Raw genomic sequence first — 23286 nt, forward strand, 5'->3', positions numbered from 1 at the left:
CAGAAGCCAGAGGGGTGCTGCTTACTGGCTTACTCCCCATGGCTTATTCATCCTGCTTTCTTATAGAACCCAGGACCATCAGCCTAAGGGTAGCCCCACCCACCATGGGCTGGGCCCTCCCCCATCGATCACTCATTGAGAAAATGCCTTACAGCTGGATCTCATGGAGGCATTTCCCCAACAGAGGCTCCTTCCTCTCTAATATAGTGTGTGTCAAGTTGACACAAAACCAGTCACTTGTCACACAAACATCATTACTAAGCCACAATCCTTCCTTTCTTATTCATGCCCAAGATATCACATTAAAAATAAAAACATAAATAACTTTAAAAGTCCCACTGTCGGGGCTGGGGATTTAGCTCAGTGGTAGAGCGCTTACCTAGGAAGCGCAAGGCCCTGGGTTCGGTCCCCAGCTCCGAAAAAAAAAAGAACAAAAAAAAAAAAAAAAGTCCCACTGTCTTTACAACCTCAAGCATAATCAAACTTCACTCTCTTGAAAATATTCAGTTTCTCTAAAAATCCAAAATATCTTTTTAAACTTTCAGATCAAAACTTTCAGCTGTGATCTCCTGTAAAACTAAAAAGGAAATTAAATCCCCTCTTAAAAAGGGAAGCCCCAGGACACAGTCACAACCTGAACAAAGCACAACCAACTCCAAGAGTATAAATAACTCGGTGTTTGGTTCCAGGGATCCCCATGATCTTCTGGGGTCCTCCAGGGAGCCTGGGTCACTTGTCTGAGTGCCCTCTGCACAGCCTGTCTTCTAGGCTCTGGCTGGCTTCACTTGGTGCTGCTGATCTTGGGGGTCATCCCATGGCACTGGCATCTCTAAAACTGCCGGGGTCCCTGCTGCGTGTGACTGGGCTGCACTTTCACCTCTCACAGGCTCTCTTCATGGTGCCAAGTCTCAACTTCTTTGCATGACCCCTTCAGTCCTGGGCCTTCAGCTGTCACTGAGGCTGCACCTTCACCAATGGCCTCTCCTGGCCTCTCACAGGGCCCAGCCTCAGCTGCTCTCCATGACCCCTTCACGTTTTCAAAACCAGTAGCACTGGGTGACTCTTACACAAAGTACAACCTTGGTTACCTCTGCAACACAGAAGCACTCAGTCTACTGACACAAAACCAGTCACTACACCTGGGACGCGTAAAAGTGTGGATCCCTAGCACTAGCATCAAGCATTGCCCAGGAGAAGTAGGAGGTCCCCTTTGGGGACCAAGTGAGGGTGCCTACAGGAGTGACCCGTGGCCAGGGCTCAGGGACAGCACAACTTTGGCTTTGCTGGAGAGTAACTCTCAGGTTTTGTGGGTTCCCACAGTCCTGACCCCCAAGGAGTGTACCACTCCTGTTACTGTCACGAGAGTACTGGCCACCTCTGCCATATTTACAAGGCTGGCCTGCGTCATGAGTGGGGGATGGAAGCCACAGAGCTCAGGGGCATCATGGCCCCAAACCTGACGTGTGGCACAACACTTTCAGAAGCATCACTGACACGTGAGGGGTGAACCCAGGGCTCACATAAGCACTCTACCAACTGAGCTACATCCCAGCCTATGTGCTCTGGAGACAAGGTCTCTCTCACGGAGGGGCCAGGATGTCCTTGAATGTAGCCCTGGCTGGCCATGCACTGACGAGCCCCACAGTCTTTGGAGTGCTATGTCCACAGGACTGGGCCACACACCTATTCTTCTACTTGCTTTAGGCGACCCCTAACTCACAATCTGCAACCTGGACAGGTGGTGACTCAAGGGTGACTTTCCCCTGCAGGAACCCGCTGCCCCCCTCCACTGTGCACTCAAAAGAGCCTGCTCACCTGATGGTGCCGGTAGGGGAAGGGATGGGGCTAACAAGGCTCCGGAGATCCGGCTCCGGAATGTGGATCTTCAGTGGGGAGATCTGCGGGTAGAGTGGCCGCAGTGGGGATGCTGGGGCCTCCTCTTTATGGTACAGGGATGTGAACTGGATCTTGATGGCCGTGCTCGGGAACCGGAAGGTGCATCTGTAAAGGGAGGACAGCAGCTGGTCAGGTACAAGGTCACTGGGTACAGGGACTGAAGTCCCACCACCCACAGGGCAGGGGCACCCCCATAAGCTTGCGGGGGCTCCTGCTGGCATCAGAATGGTACTCCTGAAACACTGTGGCGTCAGCTGGGTTCCCTGTGAGCAGAAGATAAATACCCCTAGACAGACACCAGGGAGACAGACACACGCCCCTGGAGCTTCCATGTGCCAGGACTGCAGAGGTGACAATGACTGTGGCTCCGACCACAGCGGCAAAGAACTAAATGGATCTTGCCCATTTGTGTGGATTTCACTCAGTCATTCATTTGTTCACTCATTCATTAATTCACCAGAAGACTAGGTCTCACTGTGTACTCCAGACTGGCCTGGAACTTGAGATCCTCCCGTCCCTGCCTCCTGAGTGCTGGGATGACAGACACATACCACCATGTTCAGTTTATGCCAAGATTTTGAAGGCAGATTCCTTCAAAGTATAAACAAATGCCACCTTACAAAAGGAGAGTGTGAGTGTGCACACAAACATATGCATGTGTGTATCTGTGTTCTTTAACTGGCTTCTCACTAAACTAAGCTTACAAGCCTAGAGCCTGGTATAGCTATTGAGTGACAGACAGACAGACAGACAGACCTGACTCTGGGCAGCAAGGGAGGTCCCTCCCATCCCAAAGATCATACCATATGCGCAGACAAGGCGGGCAACCTTCTCCATCTCTGAGGCAGGCATGATTTGCTGAGCACACCTCTTAATTTCTAACCTTGTGTGTGCCTAAGCATGTGGGCGCCAGGGGCTCGTGCTGAGCCAGACTGGCTGGCGGGCTCGCTCAGGATCTGCCTGCCTCTGTGCTCCCGCACATATGAAATAAATATATACAACGTGAAACAAAGAGAGACAAAAGAAAAAAGAATTTGAGGCCTGCATAAGGCACAGAATGAGTTCACAATAGCCTGGGGTACACAGCAAACCCCACGCTAAAGCCCACGTCCAATATCACCCCTACCCTAGCTCAGCAGCCCACAGCCCAGGAACACTTGGACTGTCACAATGGGCTTGTGTGTATGCTCGTGCATGGGGGTAGCCGCATACACGTGCGGGATGGACAGACGTCAACCTGGAATATCATTCCTCAGGCACTCCCCTCCTTATTTTAGGGAATCTAGGCTTGCGTATAGGCTAAGCTGCCTGCCAGTGAGGCTGGGGGATCTTTCTGACTCTAGCTCCCCAGGGCTGTGATCACAAGTATATGCCACCATGCCTGGCTTGTATGCGTGCATGCGTGGGTGTGTGCATGTGTGTGTGTACGCGCATGCGCCATGTGTGTTCTGAAGATCAAACCCAGGCCCGTGTGCCTACTTGTACAGCGAGCACTTTACCCACCAGGCTGTCTACCCCAGCTCCTCCATCAGCATTTGGACTTGGAATCCATCAGTCGTTTTTTCTAAGCCTTCTCGTGCCTGTGCACCATCAGTTCTACATGGAAGTGTTTACAAGCTTCTCGCACATGTCTGATGACAGCTGTGGTATCCAGAATGGGTGCCTAAGGAAGGGGCCTGACTGGGAGATGCTGGTGGGTAAGCTGAGCTGGTAACTTGAGAATGCCTGCACTGAACGAGCGGGGAGCACACAGTGCATGTGTGCATGTGTGTGTGCACACGACACACCTGCTCAACTCATGTTCTGCACGAAGGTTGTCATGGTAACAGATCTCTGGTTCTTTGCCACATGTCTCTTCCTCCCTCTCAGCCCACTGGGAACAGGGATGACACCATGCTACACCTTGCTCTGCTGGGAGTGCTCTGCAAGGAGCCTCCAGCCTGCACTTTAGAATCATCATGGTTACCAAGCAGAGCCTGTGCTGTGGCCGATGCCTGTGGTTGAGCAGGCTGTGGATGCGAAGGAGCCTGGGAACCTGGGCCGGGCTGAGCTCAGCCTGAAGAACTGCGGTGTGTGATCCTGGAGCAGTGGAAGGGTTTCCCTGGCTCACCATTTGGGTACAACAGACGGACAAACGCTCTGAGTGGGGCTTACTCTGCAGACAGGACCCACCAGAGAAAATGGGGCAGCACCACCCCTAAGTCTCGCCCACTCCTGTGCAGCGCCACGCCCTACCACAAGCCAAAGCAGCCCTTGGTGACAAACATCTTCAGGTTACTTGTTGGAACAGCTCCTGACTCACTCTCCCAAAATTCAACCCAAGGCAGCCACCCTGTCACCAGGAGCCAGTGAGGAAAGTGCCAGGCAGCTCTGTGGCTTGGCAGTGCGTCCCTAGGGCACTCAAACGGTGTCTCCCATCACACCTCTCCCCATAAGAGTCCTGCCTGTCCAGGAGCCTTGTCCGCCCACTTGTTTGATGCCGTTTCTTTCTTTGTTTTTGAGACAAGGTCTTGCTATATACAACTGGCCTGAACCTCATGGCAATCCTCCTGCTGCAGTCTTCCAAGCAGCTGTGATTTACAGATGTGAGCCACCATATCTACCTCCTATCTTGGATCCTGGGGGGGGGGGGCTGTTTGCAATTAAAGAAGGTACCCCACAGCGTCCTGACCTTCCACTCACAAAGCCTATCCTACCCTGCTGAGGTCAGAAAGCCTGTCAGGTAAGGATCCCTTCCCATCATGGAGGCAGCCTCTCAGCCCAGCTCCCACCTCGGGGAGATCTTGCTGTCCTGGGGGGTTTTATTTGTTTGTTTCATTTTTATTTATTTATTTTTAAACAGGGTCTCTCTTATAGCTTGGCTGGTTTTAGACTCACAGCAATCCTCCTGCCTTAGCCTCTTTGCTGCTGGGCTCACAAGCTTATATCACCATTCTTAGCGGAGTAGTCTTGCTAAAAGATTCTCGCCTGGGGCCTTCAATATGGCTCACAGGGCAAACAATACAAACCAAACCCAAAACAACATGCTTGCTCCTCGAATCCCACAGGATGAAGGAGAACCAGCTCCTCTAAGTTCCCCCCCACCTCTAAACGTGTGTTATGGCACTAGGGAACTGACAGGCGGAAAGAAGGTTGACTGGGTTGGCTGGGTTGGGGACAGGGCCTGTTTGCAGAGAGGAGTGGCTTCTTGGAAGTGAACAAGAACTCTATTCTAGCACCAGTCACTCAATGGGGGAGACCTAAATGACTAGCTATTCGGCTGGTAAATTATACCAAAGTTCTTGCCTGAAGGCTCAGAAGGTGAACACAGAGGTCCGCCCTGTCTGCAGGCAGGGGCTGGGCTGACTGGGGATGATGCTGTCAGGAGGTGAGAACACTGTATCTAGCGTCAGATCTCAGTGCAAGGCTGGCTTAACCATTACAGCCCTGGTTGGTGCTAGGGAGGCAGCTCAGAGGGAAGGGCACTTGCACGGCTGGCACAGAGCGCAAGTTCAAATCTCTAGAACCCACATAAAAGCAGACACTGCAACGTGTCTGTCATTCCCGTGTCCCTGTGGGGAAGAGGGGGAGTGCAGCCCAATGGCCAGAGGCATGGAGAAGTGACCGAACAGTGGGAGGAGGGGACTGGCACTGAGGCTGTCCCGATTCCCGCACACATGGCATGGTGCGCACGCCTGCAATCACATGTGGACACTGGCGCACACACAGATAAAAAACCAAACCAAATACAAACAGCCCTAGTTACTAAGGCGCTGAGTTCTCTCCAGCCCGGGCAGACATTGAGCTTTATTCAGTCCTCCTACTTCAGCCTCCCGGGTCAGCCTGGCTCCCAAGTCATTTTCAACTCCATCACTCCTGTCAGAATCCCTTATTCAGGAGGCTGAGGCAGGAGGATCAGGGCTATAGAGTGACTTCAAGACTAACCTGGACTGCAGAGAGAATTCAAGGCCAGGCTGGCCTACAGAGTAAACCTGTGGAGTAAACCTGTCTCAGAAAACAAAACAAAATTTAACCTTCCTTTTTTATTTTCTTGCTTTTTGTTGAGTCTTCTGTTTCAGAGTTTTGCCTGAGCGTATGTCTGGGTGCACTAATGTGTCTGGTGCTTCTAGAGGCCAGAAGAGAGCATTGTATTCCCTGAGACAAAGGTTATAGCCAATTGTGAGCTGCCATGTGAGTGCTGGGAACTGAACCCGGGTCCTCTGGAAGGGCAGCGGGGGTATTAACCACTGAGCCATCCCTCCTGTCTCTAACTTGTTTTTCCTCTTTGTTTTGCCGAGACAAAGTTTTTCTGTGTAGCCCTGGCTATCCCGGAACTCAATGATCTGCTCCCTCTGCCTCTCGAGGGCTGGGAATAAAGGCTGTACCACCAACCCCGGCCTTAAGTTTTTTAAAAAATAATAAAAAATGTGGCAATTGACACATCAATTTTCTAAAGCCAATGCCTTCATGAGAAGACCGGAACCTGTCCAGGGAACACGGAATCAGTGACCGACAGAGGCCTCAGGAACTAAACCAAAACCCACCTGGCTGGGGGGTTTCCAGAACCCCAGCTTTTCCTTCAAATACAAATTGGACCTGGAGGGGTGGTGCGCAACTATAATTCCAGCTCTTGAGAGGTGGAGGCAGGAGGGCCAACAGTTCAAAGGTCAGCCTCGGCTGTGGAGTCCCAGTCTCAAAAAGACAACAAAACAAAACCATCAAAGGGGATGCCAAGATGGCTCAGTAGATAAAGGTGACTGCTGCCAAGCTGGACAGCCTGAGTTTGATTCCTGGAACCCATGTTGTAGAAGGAGAAAACCCATTCTCGAAGGTTATTCTCTGACCTCTTTATGCCATGCGTGCACACACACTAAACAAACAAATATTTAAAAATCAATACAATACACACCGCTTGAGGAACTATATGTTTAGAGAAGCCCTTGTGGGAGCAAGGTGGCTAAAAAAAAAAAAACATTTTCTAGAACAATGTCACCATGTCATTTTAAACACCTCCCAGCAGCTAGACTGATCACAGTGAGTATCTTACGAAGGACTTGTAAGTGAGAAAGATCTCAGACCGTGGAAGGAAGTGCTCGGTCCCACCAAGGAATATGGCAGCAAGATTGATTTGCCACAGGCCGGATGAAATAAAGGGCGGACAATGACAAATAGGGAGCAGGCGAGAGCTGGGATCTGACGTCGTCAGGCAAACCTTGCTTGAAAAAGAGCCGAAACCCTGGGTTTGCTCTCCAGTGCTATGTACATGCTGTGTGTGGTGCATGCTGGGAATCCCAGAACTGAGGTGAGGGCAGGAGGATCAGTAGTTCAAGGTCATCCTCAGCTATGTGAATTCATTCAGGGGACACACACACACACACACACACACACACACACACACACACACAAAGTTGAGGCCCTTCCCAGGCATTGGGCCTCTGGGTGGTTACAGGTCCCCTTGCCACAGACAGGAGCCTAAGTCTCCACCAGTAAATGTCAATCAATTAATCTCTTGAAGTGACAATCAGGGAGGGGCATGGTCACGGCCTGCAGAGTGGGCATCCTGGTGGTCTCTGCTGTTACAGCCTGTCCTTCTAACATTTCCTGTAAGGAACAAATGACTCTGGAGGGGATAAGGAGCAGTGCTCGGTTACAAGCTCTCGGTCTGCTTGGGGCCAAAAGCCTTTAGACCCAGTGAGCACTGGCTGGCCCAGTTCTGTGGGGGGAGAGTCCCGAGGGCCTAGGGTTCAGTAAGAGGGAGGAAGGAGCTCTGCAGGGGGCTGGACATGTGACCAAGACTACACAGGAAGCTCCCTCCACTTCCTGTGTTCCACGGCCCTCACACGTGGCAGGGCCCTCCCCAGGAGGTCCGTTCCCAAGAGGTCAGAGGTAAAGAGGCTTTTTCCGTATGGGTGTGTGGGTGAGTGTGTGTTTGTGTGTGTGTGTGTGTGTGTGTGTGTGTGTGTGTGTGTGTGTTTGCATCAAGGAAGACCACAGCTGCATCAGGAAGTGGCTTTTTTATTTTGAGACAGAGCCTCAGGAAATCTAGGTTGGCCTTGAACTCTGAGTCTCGAGGATGACCTTGGACTCCTGGTCCACCTTCTTAGTGCTGAGATTACAGCTGTGCACCTCCATGTAAGCTTATGAAACACCGGGTTGGAACCCAGGGCTTCAGGCATGTTGGTAAGCAGGCTACCAACTATGCCAAATCCCCAGCCATGGGTAGCAGTGCTTAAGTACCAAGTCCCAAAGCGAAGAATTCGCACAACTTCTAGAGTATTCCATTTAAAATATCTTCTTTCAGCCGAGGCTGGTGAGGTGGCTCAGTGGCTAGTGTTTGCTGTGCAAGCATGAGGATGCAGAAAAGCCAGGCACGGGCCTGGGATCACAGTACTGGGTCGGTGGAAACGAAGGGACAAACCGGCCAGCTCAGGTCCCCATGAAAACACGAATGTGGAGAGTACAGAGGATACCTGATGCCAACCTGTAGTCTCTGCACATGTCCACACACATGTGCATGTGCACCCTTCATGCTTGTGCACACAACACAGAAGGCAACCCATTTTGCCAGAACTCCTGAAAGATGAATCGAGGTTCCTGTGGCCATGGGTGCCATGGTGTCCTGGTGCTGAGTCAGGACATGTGAGGGTTCGGGAAGACTAGAACCAGAGGGACCTATGCGTCAAGAGTGATGACAATGCAGTCTCAGATCAGGGGGAACAAGAGTCCTCCTGGGTGCAGGCTCTGGGATGGGGTCACAACCCCCAGCTACTGGTCTCCGGCGGTCGGCAGCTGGCTCTTCTACTGAGATAGTAGAAGTCTATGCCAGCCCTCCCTAGAACACCACATCACCCAGCTGACCAGAGGCAGGCAAAGAAAGCATCGGCAAATGAAAGGCCTGCTGAGCAAACATGGAGGCCCAAGCTCAGTTCCTAAAACCCACCACATAAAGTGCGAGGAAGAAACTGGCCTCTGACCTCCACATGTGTGCTGTGGCACGCGAGTGCGCACACACACACACACACACACACACAGGGGAGGACGGGGAGATCGGCCCAGCGGTTTTACACACACACACACACACACACACACACACACACACACACACACACACACACACACACACACACAACACACACACACAACACACACACACACCACACACAACACACACACAACACACACACACACACACACACACACACACACACACACACACACACACACACACCGGAGGACGGGGAGATCGGCCCAGCGGTTTTACCCTGGCAGGTCACTGGGACACAATGGAGCTCACTCTGGTGTGAGGCGTCTTGTGCCACTTTCCTGGGGGATTTGTGCTCACACCAAGCAGCTTCACTCTTGTTACCCAGGCGACTGGCAGGCCCTGGGCATCTGTGGCTTTTTTTTTTATTTTAGCAGGTGTCCCCTCTCACCCCCACCCCCTTGTCCCCTGGAAGGGAAACTCCTCCAGAGAGATGCTCTCAGGAATGTTTACAAAACTGCAGGAGGGGGTGGCACCCTGAAGGTCAAAGGCTGGCATGGTGGTCTGTGCCTGCCTCTGCCTCCAAGTGCTGGGATCAAAGGTGTGCGCCATCACGCCGGCTTCATACATGTAATACAGTACCTAACCCAAGCGCCCAACACACACGAATGCAGGCTAACCTAGAATGAACATGGGAAGGTTTAGTGGGCTCAGTTAACATCTGGTAGACAGAGAGAATCTGGTTCCAGCTACACTGTGGCAGCCTCAATCCTTCCACGCAGATCTGAGACTCAGATCCAGGTCTCAGGAGGGCTCAAAGAACCCTGTGACAACAGAGCATTCCAGCTAATGTCCCCTCACTGAAGCATGGCTGCCTCACGGAGCAGCTTCCTCGAGAGGAGGATGAGCCACGGTGGCAGAGCCTGGCCTTTGCCCTCCGTCCTCAGCACGGAATGAAGTCAAGTGCATTGTGTTCTACAACAATTACCAAAATCAAGGGTCTTTTTAGCAAACCTTGAATTCATATAATAATAATAGTTCAAAATTAGTATTTAGTTGGGCCTCATGGTGCAGGCTGGTCATTCCAAGTACTTGGGATTCTGAAAAGGGAGAATGGTCAATTCCAAGCGGTCAATTCCAAGGGCTGCCTGGGCTTCCAGCTGTTGAGTTTAAGGGCAGCCTGTGTGAAGTGAGATCTTATCTCAGAACAAAAGATGGAGGGGAGGGAGAGGCTGGCCAATTACACAGAGCTTACACAGGCACACGAGAAGCCTCCAGTTCAACCTTCAGTCCTATAAAAGCAAAACTAATATCTGCTAATATTTGAATGTAATATCTGATGTAAACACACACACATGTTCTTGGAACCCCGTGGTTGTATTTCCTAGGTAAACATGTATTTCAGAATATTGCAGAAAAAGCCACTACTCTTGTAAAGCCAAGTCACCAGAGAGGGGACTAGGACAAAGTATCAGTGAAACCCTGAATGGAGGAGCTGGGGCAGAGACAGGCTTTCTCCATTCTGGCAACTTCCACAGGCCTGGGACCAATCTATCCAACTTGGCTCAGGAAACCCTTTCGGGAGCTGAAGGTAGGGCCAGGAAGGGCCTCCCGGAAAGGGCCAGGCATCTTCCACACACAACCAGCCCAGAGGGCAGCCAGTGGCTGAGCCTGTCAGTCTTCAATGAGAGCAGCGTTTCCTGGAACAGTGATGTTGCAGGCCGGCCATGTGACAGCCTCAGCCTTTACCTCAGCATCCCAGGCCAGACGCAGCCCTTGGCTGGAGACTCCTGCTATCTCCCTGTGTCCCATCTAAAGAGCAACAAGGCTCTGTCATTTCAAAAACAGCAGCTCCATTGGTCCAAACAAGGCAGAGCCTCCTAGTGCACTTCCTCTCTGCAGCCCTGGGCCAGCCAAGCTTGCCTTCCTAATAAGGAGAGGCCAACCAGGCCTAACACACTATCCAGAGCCCGACTTGGCTTGGCCCAGCCCAGCCCAGCCTGGGAGCTGCAACCCAGGTGGGTGGGACAGGGCCGGCTATGACGGGCAGCTCCCAGGCTTACAGCCCCACCCAGTCCTATCTGGCATCAGTAGGTACAGTTGGCTAAGTCCACAGCATGGAAGAAGTTGAGGCCAGGAAGCAGAGAGAGCAACCGTGTTCCTGGGAGGCGGCATCACCCCGCTGGCGGAGGTCCACCGACAATAAGGAAATGAGTTGCCCTTCGTGGAAACAAATCTCATCCCTTTGCTGCACACCAGCAGAGGCAGGACCTGCCGATCTTGGGTGAGCTAAAGCTTCCGAGGCCATGTGTATATGTGCACATGTATGTGCGTGGTGTGTGCACATGTGTGTGCAAAAGACGAGAGGGGAATAATGAGTGTCCTGCTCCATCTCTCACCTTCTTATTCCCAGGACACAGGGTCTCTCACAGAACCTGCAGCTAGGCTAGCAGCCACGGCCCACATGGCTGGGGCACAGGGACAGGCAACCAGGCCTAGCTTTTACACTGGAGGGTGCAGAGGACTCAAATACAGTTCCCCACTGAGCCACCTCCCCAGGCCCAAGATCTCCTTTTGATTCCGCCTCAGTGAAGAGCAGGAACGGAGTCTGCAGTCTCCGCGTGCTCCTCGGCAAGGGGGAAAGCAGCAGCCAACTTCCATCACGTTCCAGCTTTCCACAGAGGGAAACTGAGTCAGAGACAGCAAATGCTCACATAAAAGCCAGGGGGAAGCTGTCTGTATGCCTGTGGCCAGCATTTGGGAGGTAGAGGCAGGAGGAGCAGATGCTTAAAGTCATCCTTTGACAACACAGCAAGTTCAAGGTCAGCCTGGGCTACATGAGACCCTGTCTGAAAAAAGAAAACATAAACTCACAAGTCCTAAGAGACCGCACACTACTTCTGCCAAGTCCCGCCATCCAGTCCCGCCCTGACTCTTATGCTCGGCCTTTCTGGTTCTTTTTTCTTCTTGTCATACTGCACCCACATGTGTGTTAATTTACATGTATGAATATGCTGATGAGATACAGCACATGACAGAGAGCATGAAATTCTGAAAGTCTGTGGCCTTGATTAAGGGTCCATATTCTGAGTCCATTCATTTACCTGCCAATGTCTTCAATTTTATTTTCCTTGAGAGAAGAAGAGTATTCCAGTGTGTTTGTGTGTCTAGCAGATTTCATTATCCAGTCATCTCCTGATGGACAACTATGTTGGGTCCAGCTCTTTGCTATCGCGAACAAAGCAGCAAAAAACATGGGTTACGATTTCTCTGTGGTGGAGTGTGAAGGTCTCTGGGTACATGCCCAGCAGTGAGAAAGCTGGTGCTAATTTTTAAAGGAACCTCCAAATTGATTTCCACTGTGCTGCACTCATTTCACCCCCACCAAATATGAATTGTTAAGAAAGGTTCACGGTGTCACTTAATGGTTAATGACAGCTGAAAGTGTGAAAGTAGGACTAAAGCCTTATAATCTAGCCATGGTGTACATCCGTAAGCAGGCTAGGAGGAGGCAGGGAGCTTTACCTCCTCATGGGCTAAGCGGGGACCTTGGCAGATTCTGGTGCGGCTGTCCAGCATGGGCACCTGCTATGGCAGCAACGATAACCAGGCCGGCTCAGGCTACAATAAACCACACACAACAGACACAGACAAACTTCACAGCAGTGGCCAGGCGCCAACCAGCACGCAGGGCAGAAGCAAGAGACAGCAAGGGAACCGCAGTGGCTGGTGTGTGGGGAGCTCCATCTCTCCAACGCTTTGTCTTACTTTGACCCCGCACCTCGAGGGACCCTGTGCCCAGCTGGCTTGATTGATAATAAAGAATTGTCATACAGCCAATGGCTGGGCAGAACGATGGAGGCGGGACTTTTAGATTGCAGGGTTGACAGGGCCGTGCGAGAGAGAGGGCGGACACAAAGAATCAACAAGAAGGATAAAACCTAAAGGCCCACCAGCATGGAAGAATCCCAGAGAGTGCCCTCATGGCCATTTCCCCAGTTGGCTCTTGAGTAGCAGAGATGAAATAGAGATTTTAAAAGATGTTTGCTCAGGAATACCAGAGGGGAGTGTTTGCCAGCTGCAGGGAGGTTTAGAAGTGCCCGGCCATTGAGTTAGTCAAAGTATATCAAAATAAGCCTCTGTGTGTGTGTGTGTGTGTGCGCGCGCGCGCACGCGTTTTTCATTCAAGAATCCAGAGAGCTCTTGGGTGGGTGCACGCATTCGACCAGCCAGGAGCCAAAGCGGTTTAACTAATTCACCACTACACATCTCTACCTCTCCTGTCCCAACACAGCTCAGCCCAAGCTAGGCCTGGGGGGTGGATGCCCATCTTCCCAGTGACCCAGGAAATTGATACAGGAGGACAGAAAGAAAGCTGAAGGTCCGGGTTGGGGATTTAGCTCAGTGGTAGAGCGCTTGCCTAGCGGCGCAAGGCCTTGGGTTGGTCCCCAGCAAAAAAAAAAGAAAAAAAAAAAAAAAAAAAAAAAAAAAGAAAGCTGAAGGTCTGCCTGGGCTACAGTGCAAGTTCAAGGCCAGCCTCAGCAGTCTTAGTGATACCCTGCCTCAAAATGAAAGGTGAGGAGAATGCTGGGGGTGTAACTCACAGCAGCACAGAGTTTGCTAGAATCCTCAGTGAGGGCTGGGGGCGTGGCTCAGTGGTAGAGCCTCTGCCTAGAATCCCCCAGTGAGGGGCGGGGGGTGTGGCTCAGTGGTAGAGCCCCTGCCTAGAATCCCCCAGTGAGGGGCTGGGGGTGTGGCTCAGTGGTAGAGCCCCTGCCTAGAATCCCCCAGTGAGGGGCTGGGGAGTGGCTCAGTGGTAGAGCCCCTGCCTAGAATCCCCCAGGGAGGGGCTGGGGATGACTCAGCAGCACAGCTTGCCTGGCGTCTAGGAGGCCCTGGGTTCAGTCCTTAGGACTATAGACAAATAACCTCTGCAGACCATCAGCAGGCTGGGAAGGTGTGCCCAGTTAGGAAGCTTTGGAGGATTCAGTGTCTGTGCAGGGTCACAGGTGGAGCGTCCCCTTGGATGGAGAGCACAGAGTGAGGCGCAGAGACTAGCTGTGGGGTCCCAGGGAAGCACGCAGCAGGATGAAGCAGGTCATCAAGATGGCTGCCGGTGCATAACACCCAATAGGGTCCAAAGTCTTGGGCATCAGATAGCGCCCTTCATCCTTCCAAGGAGGAAGAAAGAACTTGGAAAAACGAGAGGTGGCCAGTACACCAGGCCCACTGGCAAGGCCAAGGATGGAGCCTCAAGGTAGCCACTGTGAATTCTGCAGATCTCTGAGATGCAACACCGGGGGAGATATGCACGCAAATGCATGGAATCTGTAAGGACAACTTTTAAATCTCAGTGAAGAACTAGGAAGACCTGTGGGGAATCTTACAATCAGACAATTATGGTGACCTGACATATGACCCCAAGTAGAATGAACAGCTCGGAGGAGACCTGGGAGTGTGGCTCAGTGGTAAGGGCACTCACCTAGCATGGGAGAGCCTTGGGTTCCCAAACCACCGAAAGCAAAACACAAAACTGCAAGGTTGCTGAGCACATAGGGAGGCGTTCAGCCAGGCCTAATGACCTGCGCTCGGTCCCTAAGTCACCCAGTGGAAGGAGAGCCAATGCCCTCAGGCTGTCCTCTCACTGCACATATACACTGAGGCATGTGTACATCTGTGAGATAAATGAACGCTGAAAAGAAGGGGAAAGGGGGGAGGGGGAGGAGGAGGAACTAAAGAAAAGAAACTGAAAGTGAGTGCCAAGAGCCCAGAGGGACTTAGCCCCAGGGACCTGCCATTCACAGTCAGATCTCAGCAGAACAGAAAGGAGGGAAAAGCAGTCAAAGAAATGGTGGCTAAAAACTTTCCAAAGCTGACCACAGCGACAGAAAAGGCCGACCTACAGACAGAAGACCGTAAGTGGATAAACCCCAAATGACCCAGGCAAGGAGGACAACTCCAAGCCATCCTGGGCCTGTGGCTTTAGGAGGTGCCTGTGGGCTGATGTCAGTCACTCCGTCAGCCACTCAAGAAGCAGAGAACGAAAGCTGCGGCTGAGTTCTGTTCTCATCCCGCCTGGAGCCTATGGAATGATGCCGCCCATAGTCACTGCAGGAACTCCCCTGTGGACAAGCCTGGTCTGTTTCCATGGTGATTCTATTGTCCTAGTTTAATTTGTTTTGTTTTGTTTTTTTTTTAGGGTCTCCTGTAGCTTAGGCTGGTCTTTAACTCTCCATATAGCCAAGAATGATGTTACAATCCTGACCCTCATGACCACCTCCCAAGCGCTGAGATGACCTACATGTACCAACACGGGTTTAAGTGGTGAGGGACTGGGAATTCCAGGCAAGCCCTCTACCAACTGAGCCCAGCCCCGGCCCTCCAGGGCTTCTAAATCCCACTCCACTGACATCCAAGATTAACCATCTAGATTCCAGGTCACTTTCAGACATGGGGCTGGCACCCAGTCCAGCACCACCCACCCCAAGGCCATCTACCTCCACACCCACTCACACCTCCCGCAGGCGTACGGCTGCCTGCCGATGACTGGCTCTCCATGGGGAAGGTGGGAAGCCGGAATCTGATTCTCTGAGGAAGGCAAGTGGGATGAAGTGAGAAGAAGCCTGTACTGTTTATGCACGGCTTCAGACCGAGGGGAGGGTGACAGAGTCAGAAAGTGCCCTGGCTGCTGCATGTGAGGTCTGCCTACTGAACACTCCACAGCCAGGCAGGCAAGCTGGAAGGCCTGAAATCCCAGCACCTAAAAGACAAGGCTGGAGAACGCTGGCCAACCTGGGCTCCAGGGTATGGCCTTACCTCAAAGCAAAATGGAGGCCCTCAAGTGGGCTTAGGGGATAAAAAACACTTGTTATACAAACCTGGTGACTTGGGTTCTGTCCTGGAACTCAACAGAAGAGGAGAGACTCAACCGACTCCAGAAAGCTGTCCTCTGAACCCCTACCCTCAAGTGATGATGATGATAAAATTAAAAACCTCTCAAGCCAAAAGCACATTGCTAGGAGACAGTTCCATCAGTCACGTGAGCACAAGTACCCAAGACCCTCAGAACTCTTAAAAAGAACTTAGGTGCAGCAGGCTCATGCCTGTAATCCCAGCCCTGGAGACAGGAGGGTTCCTGGGATTTGCTAGCTAGCCAGCCTCGGTGAACATGCGAGTCTCAGGTTTGGTAGAACCCCACCCCTCCCCGAAAAGGCAGAGGACCGGGAGAGGTCTGAACAGTCAAGAGTGCTCAAGGCTCCTGAGACAGCCCAAGTACAGCTCCTGGTACCCAGGTCAGACGACTCACAACCACCTGTAATTACAGCTATGGGGGAACTGACATCTTTTTGGGGCCTCCATGAGCACCAGGCAGACACAGTGTACAGACACACATGCAGGGGAAACAACTGTACACATAAAACAAAACGAAATGAAATAAACTGAAATGGCCAGCTTCAGAAGAAAGGACAGCGGCCATGAGACTGCCTCTCTAGCTGAGTGATCCTGGTGTCACTAAAATCAATGTGTGTGATTGGGGTGACTGGGGGTTGGAGGGAGGGAGAAAAACTGACTAGCCCAGGCTGCCTTCAAACTCACAATCTCCTGCCTCATCCTCCTCTGTCAACCACTGGGAGGACAGGTGTGTGCCGTGGCGCCTGGCTCCCTGCTCTAGTTCTTCTCTATCTTAGTTTTTCCATACAGTACCGGGGGGGGGGGGCTGTACACAACAGAACAGAGATAGCCTTTCTCACTGGCTGTGCTGAGACGTGCATGCAATCCCAGCGTTGGAGGCTGAGACAAGAGGACTGCAGTGAATCTGAGCACAGGGCTATCTAGTGACTTCCAGGGTAGCATGGGCTACAAATGAGACTCTGGCTCAATGCAGGGGAATGGCTCAATGGACGAAGTGACTGCTGCCAGGCCTGATGACCTGAGTCTGATTCTCGGGTCCCATATGGTAGGAGGAGGAAGCTGTGTTCTAATCTCCATCCACAGTGTGGTATACATAGCCCTGCCACAAATGCTCAACAGCCTGTGAGACGGTGGCGCCCACCATTAGTCCCAGCACTGGAGTGGCAGAGGCAGGCAGATCTCTGAGTTTGAGGTCAGCCTGGTCTATAGGAGTTCCAAGACAGCCAGGGATACACAGAGAAACCCTGTCTCAAAAAACAATAAACAACAAACAAACTATACACATTCAACAAAATAAGAAACTGTGTTTTTAAGAACCCCACATGGACTAGAGGCAGGGTCACTAGTAGGACTCAGTTTGCTAGGCAAGCCAGAGGACCTCAGTTTGGATTCAAGCACCCACATAAAATGCTGGGCAAGGCCATGACCTGTGGCTGGAACCCCAGCACTGCAGGAGGCAGAGGCAGGGGCATGGCTGGACTTCCTAACTCCCAGTCTAGTGAGAGACCCTGTCTCAAAGCAATGACCAAAGATGCTATGGCAGGGTACCCAAGGTCCTTCTCTGGCCTCTGTGAATGTACTCACATGTACGCTCACACCCCTGTGTGCCTGTCCACACTCACATGTACACTCACACTCCACTCTGTGTGCCTGTCCACACACACATGTACACTCACACTCCACTCTGTGTGCTGTCCACACTCACATGTACACTCATATTCTTGTGTGCCTGTCCACACTCACATGTACACATACACCAGGCACAGAGACGTAAAATAAAATATAAAGTAAGACAAAAAGAAACTCTGTTTTCATTACTTTAAAGTTACCAAATTAACTGTATGGTGGTTACTTTTCCCTGTCCCTAGGGGCGGGGGAGATGGAGGAGGAGGGTATCTGGGACAACCCACAGCAGGCAAAGCGCTCAGCACACAGGCATTAGGATCAGAGTTTAGGTCCTTGACATCTGAAGTCAACGCCAAGCGTGGCAGCCCAAGCCTGCAGTGGCAGTGCTGGAGACAGAGACAGGAGCCCTTGGGCTCACGGGCCAGCTACTCTACCCTACCCCGCAAGTTCCAGGGCACTGGGCGAGCCAGGCAAGCACTGTACCAACTCAGGTCCATCCAAAAGGGCCCGGTTCTGTTTTTCTGAGGCTGGGTCTCACTCTGTAGACAGGGTGGTGTTGTACCTGTGACCATACTGCCTCGGCCATCTGAGTCCCAGGATGAAGGCATGTGCCTGCCAGTTTGTCTCTAAAGAGCAGCTCTCATCCCCTTGACATAAACAGAACAACAGAAAGGAAGAAGCCACCTGCCACACTCCCAAAGCTGCAGCAGGGCTGGCAGTAACCTGACCCCAGCTGTTTGTACAGGGTTTAATCATCAATGGATCTGAAGGTCTACACAGTGCGAAGTCCCCAACCTGATAGCAACGGGAAAGGGCAGCTGGCCCTGGGGTGGATGGCTCCTCTCACCTAGGAGAGACCAGAACACTCTCAACACCACAGCAACCAACCAGGGACTCGGGAGACAATCTTACTCTTTTTCCAAGTTGGGCCTGGTGGCAGAGGCTGGTAATTCTCTGTTTTCAACTACACTAGAGCCCAGGAGCTCTGAGGCAGGAGGATCACTTGGTACAATGCTGGCCCAGCATGCACCAAGCCCTGCGTCCCACACATCTCCTGTGAAGCCCCACCACCACCACTCCCCCCACAACACCCCACAGGACTGTACAGATTGAGTGTGGTAGCTCACGCCTATGAGGCCGGCAAAATTTGGGTTATACTTGGCTATTGTGAGTCTGAGGCCAGATCCCAAAATAAGGGTGAGAGGGGGACTGGTGAGATGGCCCAGTGGGAGAAGATGCTCCCCACCAAGCCTGACAACCTGAGTTCAGTCCCCTAGTCCACACGGTGGAAGGAGAGAACCAACTCCTGAAAGTTTTCCTGACGTCTGCATCTGACATCTGCCACACGCACCCACCCCAATCCCTCAACACAGGATGACGAATGAATGAATGAATGAACGAATGAAAAACCAAGCCAGGAGTGACACAGAGCCACTGTCCCACAAGCCCCAGGCTGTAGAAAGAAAGCCAAGCTGTGGACCTGCTAGGACGCCATTTGTGGCCTCAACCTGTGTGTGCACAGTGACCTGGACCCTCCTTCACGGCAGTCAGGCAGCTCTGCCCATGGCCCCTCGGTTTCCTCCTCCTAGAAGCATGGTGGGTGCCTCTGCTGTAGCACAAAGCACACCCAGCAGGGCCCTGGTAGGGCTGCTTTCTCTGAAGGAGAGGCAGCGGTATGGTTTGGGGGCTAAGGTTCCTGTCATCAAAGCTGATGACCTGAACTCCATCCCCAGCACCCAGATGGCAGAAGGAGAGAACGACTCCCACAGGGTGTCCTCTGACGGCTACGTATGTGCTGTGTTACGTGCACACGCAAACACACAGTAAACAAATGGAATGTTCAAAGAAATTAAATACTCCATTCCTAACTCAAGGACTCATTGAAAGAGAACCTGAAGTCAGATTCAGGGTGTTTATGGACAGACAGACAGACAGGCATGAAGACCCAGGCTCACGAGAAACAGCAGCTGCCTCTTGCTCAGAGGGATCAAGCTTAAGGGTGACGGAGCTTCAGTCCTAGGTCAGCACTCAACCACAGCCCTTGACACATTTCAGAACTGTAACCTCCTAACTCCTCCCACTGGGAAACAAAGACTTCTGAACGTGTGCTGCTTTCTCTTTATTGTGCTTCAATGACATAGCTACCGGCTGGCCTCAGAGTTATTACGTAGTCCAGGCTAGTCTTAAATCTGAGATACTCTTCCGCTTCCCCAGTGCGAGGAGGTGGGGTGGGGTGGGGTGGGGGTGGGGATTACAGACCTGCCTACCAGGCATGCCCCAGTGTAACCTAGTTTTAGAGTCAGTCAGTTTAACCGGGCCTCTCCCGAGGGAGCTGCTTTCTTCCAGGTCTATTCTGCCTTGGGGCAGACGGCTCACACCAGCAGCCACGGATAAGATTTGATCAAAGGCAGGGGAAGCCTCCAGTCCTCCAGAGAGAGAAGAGCAGCTGGCTAGAGATGTTTACAAAGCAGCAGGGGACTCCAGCTTAGAGACCTCTACACCGGCCCAGATAAGAACCCAAACAAAACAAAGGAGCCTCTGATCGCAGGAGGCATTTGTAAGGGCCTTTATTTGGTTTAAACCTCTGCTCTCCTACTGCACCAACAGCGCACTCCTGGGAATGACAGCTGGTCCCAGAGGGGACCTCTTGGCCTCTGCTGGTCTCCCTGTACCCAAATTTAGAAGAGGCCTGCGCCTGAGAACCAGTCCCAAGCCACAGCTCTGCAATCTTAGTAAGACAGGATGCCACTCGGGGCCGAGTGGCCTAGACAGATCCGAGGTGGGTGAGATGGCTCAGCCAGATGAGTGAACAATCCAACGTGACTCTCCAAATTGTCCTCTGATCTCTATACCCTAGTTATGGTGGCCCTCCCCTCCCCAGACAGTAAGTAAATAAAATGTAAACATAAAATAGTTTTCTTTATTTTGAGAGACAAGAAGAATCGGGAAAGAAGCTGGCAGAAAAGGCACAAGGAATAAATGGATACCCAGCTGGGGTGATGCCCTGTGTGGGAGGCTGAGGCAGGAGGATTGCAGTCAGTTGGAGGCTAGCTTGGGCTAAATGAGACCCTGTAGCCGAGAAAAGAACTCCTTTTTCAACAGCTGTCAGGCTATTTCCCTCTCCTGCATGTACCTAGGTTTCTAAATAAATTTTAATACTTTGAAGGAGCAATTACCCATTTGGGGGAACAGGGCCATAAAGCAGATTAATAATGCTGAATAATCGCTTGGGGAGGAGCTGGCTCCCTCCTCTGGATACACTGAACTGCTTTAACCGTTATGTAAATCGCATCCTTGGTCCTGGGATTTATCCCTGATGGCCCATTAGTCCGGATGGTTTGCTCTGCAATAAAAACAGCTCCAGGAGTCCACAGGGCTACTTAGAGGAGCCTGAGGGATGAGGACCAAGAGTTCAAGGCCAGTCTGAGCAACTTAATAAAATCCTATCTCAAAATAGTACAAGGGCTGGGAGCTGGGGGCATGGCTCAGTGGTAGAGCCCCTGCCTAGAATCCTCCAATGGGAAGCTGGGGGCGTGGCTCAAGGGTAGGGTACTGGCCTGGAATCCCCTCCCACCCCATTAATACTGGTGTGAAAAACCCTAGCCAGAGACCAGTGCCCACCCCTAGTTCCTCCAAATGTTCAATACAGCTGAGGACCCTCCTGTCCCTTAGCATCTGTTCCTACCTCCCTAAGTGGTCTTGAACAAAGTGGGTACCTGGACATCACAGCCCAGAAGATCATGACTCCCCCAAAGCCTATCAGGTCCTAACCTGCTCCAGTCTTGCAGTATCACATCTCCTAGAGACCCCAGGTCTCCACGTGGCGTCTCCGCGGGCGGAGGCAGAAAGCCGGTAGGTGTGTTTTAAATGTCAAGCGAGTTTGCTGGCCTCTGAAGCAGCCTACTTACTACCTCGGCAACTCCTCCCCACACACAGAAGCACAGGGGTGGATGCCACTGTCTTCCTTCCAAAGAGCAGCAGGAGGACAGGGGCCAGGTATGGTGGCACTTCTTATGATCCCGGCATGGGGTGGGGGCTGAGGCAGGAGGATTATGAGATGTTCAAGGACAGCCTGGGCTATACAAGGAGACATTGTTGAAAAACAGAAAAACAGAACAGTGTGGAGGGATGCAGTTCAGTGATAAAATTGTGTGTTTAGCACTAGGTTCAGTCACAAGCAATGCACACGCATGCGCACACACACAACTCAAATGTTTGTGACTCAGTGGGTAGAGGTGCCTGCTGCCAAGACTGACACCCTAGTGTGAGCCCTAGGTCTCACACGGTGGGAGGAGGGAACTGACACCAGTAAGTTGTCCTCTGACTTCCACACGCTCGTCCCCCCATCCCCACAAGAGTTAATTAATTGATTAATTGATTAATTAAATGTAAAACAACAAAACCAAAAAAGCACAAGGGAACCAAACCCAGCCACACTCAGACTGGCCAGGAGAGTCAATGACTTGTGGGGATGCAGAGTGACTGAGGGGACAGTCCCAGGGAAGGGTATGGACTGCTCCCCCAGCCCCACCCCCCTGCACAGCACTCTAGCTGCTCCTGGACACAGGGCGGGCTGCCAACACTCTACCACCGCCGTGACGCTGCCTCGGAAACAACCGTTTTGCTCTCTGCTGAGGGCTGCGTTGGCTGAGCCAGTGTGAGGGGTTGTAGTTGGTGAGAAGGGAATCACAGAAACAGATTGTGTGTGTGTGTGTGTGTGTGTGTGTGTGTGTGTGTGTGTGTGAGAATGGTGTGATTTGAACTCAAGGCCTTATGCATGCTAGGTAGACACTCTACCACCGAGCCACGCCCCTGACCTTGGCACTCTCTTCTGATGCCTTTACCGACGGCTCAGGATGGTGACTAAAATCTCAGTCGAAGTACCACTTCCTTAAAGATGCCTACCCTATCCACCCTGAAATCCCTATAAAGAGCACGTGGTATTCCCTGTCCCGGGAGCACAGGCTGGGGAGGACTCAGCTGTCCATGTGCTGTGCCTACTTGGGGGTGGAGTGCGTGCTGGGAGGAGGAGAACAGGAAGGTTTCAGTGTCTGCTCAGTCAGTTCCTACAGAGAGGTATCTGGGGGCCGCCACACTCAGAAGATGGAGACAAAGGACTCTGAGTCTGACCTGGAAGAGGGCAGATGGTCTCAACCCCAGAAGACGCAGGCCTGCGACGTCAAGATGGCTCGGCTGGTAGGGGTGCTGGCTATGCCACTTGAGCTGTATCCCCGAAACTCACATAGGGTGGAAGGAAAACCGTCTGCAAGACCATCCTTGATTCCCAGATGTACACCATGGCACAGCCAGGCCCCCACACACAGGCAGACAGTCGAACGCAGGAAGGCACTCTGTAGCACCTGCCTTCTGCCTCCATTCCTCAGTCCCACAAATCCAGGAAGCCTTGAAAAGCTCTTCAAGAGAGTCAAGGGTAAGCCCACGACTGTCTTCTCAACTTCTCTGCACTCTTAAGTCCCCGCTCCAGAAATGCCAGGAAGGAACCAGCCTCTGTGGCTTTGAAATGCTTCCAGGCCAGCAGGGAACTTGGAGAGGCCCATCCCATCCTCCAAGTAGTCCAAAACTCTGACCCAACCCGGGACAGACACCTTGTCAGCTGACTGGTGGTCTCCCATGGGGACACATGGACGTGGCTCCATGTCCCTTACTCTAGACCAGCACGCACAGAGCTCAGCTCCTGGTTCATTACAACAAGGCTGGCCAGAGTGTATACCAGACACCGACCCTTCATAGCAGGTGCCGTGCCCATTCTACAGATGGAGAAATTGAGGTTCTGAGGTTAGGATACCTGCCCCAGTTTACCCACCTAAGCCAAATCCTTCTATTTATCCATCCTTCTATTCCTTTTCCCTTCCTTTCCTTTTGTCACAGGG

At 52.1% G+C, this 23286-nt stretch overlaps 1 protein-coding gene across 1 annotated transcript in view; it reads right to left on the minus strand.

Moving 5' to 3' along the window:
* Nucleotides 1-23286, minus strand: part of Foxk1 (forkhead box K1) — a 58414-nt gene that overhangs the window by 20212 nt on the left and 14916 nt on the right. Inside the window, 1 exon segment of the mRNA XM_032886726.1 lies at nt 1816-2001. Coding sequence (XP_032742617.1) covers nt 1816-2001 — 186 coding nt within the window.

Source organism: Rattus rattus, chromosome 16 (assembly GCF_011064425.1).
Source record: "Rattus rattus isolate New Zealand chromosome 16, Rrattus_CSIRO_v1, whole genome shotgun sequence".
Taxonomy (NCBI): domain Eukaryota; kingdom Metazoa; phylum Chordata; class Mammalia; order Rodentia; family Muridae; genus Rattus; species Rattus rattus.